This window comes from Stegastes partitus, unplaced genomic scaffold (genome assembly GCF_000690725.1).
Source record: "Stegastes partitus isolate 25-593 unplaced genomic scaffold, Stegastes_partitus-1.0.2 Scaffold2677, whole genome shotgun sequence".
Lineage (NCBI taxonomy): Eukaryota > Metazoa > Chordata > Actinopteri > Pomacentridae > Stegastes > Stegastes partitus.
The window spans coordinates 38,208-40,734 of record NW_007580408.1 but is presented as its reverse complement, the minus strand read 5'-3'; the positions used below and the strand labels follow the sequence as shown (position 1 = coordinate 40,734).

Here is a 2,527-nt window from a genome sequence, read left to right as displayed (position 1 = left end):
GTTTTCTTGACGATATAGATAAATCTGCTTCAACCTTTATTTGTTAATTTGATTTCCCACGCAAAGTGTTAGACCATCTTCAGTGTCTTAAAAGTGTTTATTAGACTTCATTTGAGTCACTGCGTTGGAAAAGTTTGTATTGCTGATTCAGCACCATGGACAGTGCACCTCGTGGTGTGACTGAAATGCCTCAAAGAGATGGGAAAATGAACACATTTTGCATTCATTATTTTGCCCAGAGTGTTCTCCCTATCTTTCTCTCTTTACCCCCCTCTTTATCTGTGTGTGTGTGTGTGTGTGTGTGTGTGTGTGCGCGTTCGCGTGTGCATGTGTTTTTTCTCTCTCCGTTTCTTTCGGTGTGTCTGCATGTGTTTTGCAGGCACCTCTTTTTTTTGCAGGGTTATTTTTCTTTAAATTTTATGTCCACATCTGTCATAAGTTTTGGCTGACAAGTAACACAGTCTCATTGACATGAATTGATTCATTGTATATTCCTTTTACACATTTGCAACACATATAGTAGAATAATTGCGTTGTGTGGATTTAAGTGATATTTTAATACCAGGTGAAGTGGAAATATACCACGGATGGGATAGTTTATGAGATTAATTGAACATTTTGTGTGCTTTGTGACTGTTAGTCTATTTAGTTACGTGTGTAAATGTAACTGTGTGTGTTTGTGTGTGTGTGTGTGTGTGTGTGTGTGTGTGTATGTGTGTGTGCAAGTGTGTTCTTTGGTGCACATTTTTGTTTAGCCATACTGTTGCTTCTTATTCTCATTGATGTGATCAGTTGCTCAATTCTTTTATTAGTTAACAATGATGCAGAAAATTTTAATTTATTGTTTATGTAATATTTCAACTCAAAACTATATATTTCTTTAAATCTTTTATTTACACCCAAACATATATTTTTGATTGCCACAGTGAGATTCAGTGCAGTTCAGTCCATTGAACAGAAAGGGACGCTGTTAGCCATAGAGTTGCTGAGGAAGCTTTTGATACAGAACCTCCCCTGTACGTCAGCATATTACATCGGTACATATAGAGTGGTGGTGTGAAGAGTCGGTATTTCCATGAACAGCAGAGGACAGGAGTGCACAATGGAATTCCTTTGTTCCACTATTTAGGATAAGTGGCATCTTTAGAGCCTTATACTTGGATCCACTGGTCAAAATCGGAAATTGTGTCGACGAAACAGTGGATATTCTGATTTTCTTCAGAGACGTGTCGACCGGAACGATGGGGTGGCAAGTGTTCATGTATATCTCCATGCTCTCTGTCGGTGTAGCGCGCGGGCAGGTCAGCTATTCCATTCCCGAGGAAATGGAAAAAGGGGCTGTAATAGGTAATATTGCCCAGGATTTAGGTTTAGGAGTAGACAGACTGAAGTCCGGTAAGGCTCGTATTTATACTGGTAACACTGAGGAGTATGTTGAGCTGAGGCGAGACAGAGGAGTGCTTCTTATAAAAGACAGAATAGACAGAGAGTCGCTCTGTGGTCAAACAATGCCCTGCGCACTCCATTTTCAAATGATCCTGGAAAACCCGATGGAGTTTTACACCGTGACCGTTGAAATTACCGATATAAATGACAACCCTCCCACGTTTGAGAGAAGTGAGATGAAATATGAAATTAGTGAATCAGCTCTCACTGGTGCTCGATTCGTCTTAGAAAAAGCCGTAGACAATGACGTTGGTGTGAACGGTTTGAGCAGCTACACCCTGAAACCTAGTGATAATTTCGTTCTCAAAACCATCAGTCGAGGCGACGGGACTAAACATGTCGAAATGGTTTTACAGAAACCGCTAGACCGAGAAAAACACGAACATTTATCATTAATACTAACCGCTCTGGATGGCGGAGAACCGCAGCTCTCAGGGACAATGCAGATTATGATAACTGTTCTAGACGCAAATGACAATCCGCCTGTTTGTTCTAGAACGGAGTACAAAGCAAGTGTTACAGAGAACGCTCCTGTTGGCACAGTAGTAACCACCGTCAGAGCTACGGACGTGGATAAGGGAAATAACGGAAAAGTAACATATATGATCCCAAAATCAGCAGCGGCGAGTCTCTTTCAAATTGATCCTAATGATGGTGTATTGACACTCACGGGGAATGTAGATTACGAAAAAAGGAGACTTTATGAGCTGGATGTTCAAGTGTCAGATCAGGGAGGACTGTCGGACGCATGTAAAGTGATTGTGGACGTGACAGATACAAATGATAACCCTCCGTCTATTAACATCATGTCTAAATCAAACACGCTGTCTGAGAACATGAAACCAGGAACTGTTGTAACGATGCTGAACATACAAGATCCAGACTCGAATGAAAACGGCAAAGTCATGTGTGTTTTAAGCGAAAATACACCTTTTACAATTAAATCAACAACAAATAATTTCTTTTCCGTTTTAACAGAGGATGAATTAGACAGAGAGAGAGCCTCTGAGTATAACATCAGTGTGACCTGCTCTGATGAGGGAGTGCCCTCCCTCTCCAGCAGCGTCACTCTCACCTTACA

The 2,527-nt window shown here is 41.0% G+C and overlaps 1 protein-coding gene across 1 annotated transcript; it reads left to right on the top strand.

Moving 5' to 3' along the window:
- Positions 1–1,097: 1,097 nt before the first annotated feature.
- On the top strand, positions 1,098–2,522 carry LOC103375575 (protocadherin beta-1-like; the record flags this gene model as incomplete). Its single annotated transcript, XM_008305885.1, has 1 exon — positions 1,098–2,522. A coding segment is annotated over exon 1 (1,281 nt), but the record flags the coding sequence as incomplete, so codon positions are not given.
- Positions 2,523–2,527: the final 5 nt, after the last annotated feature.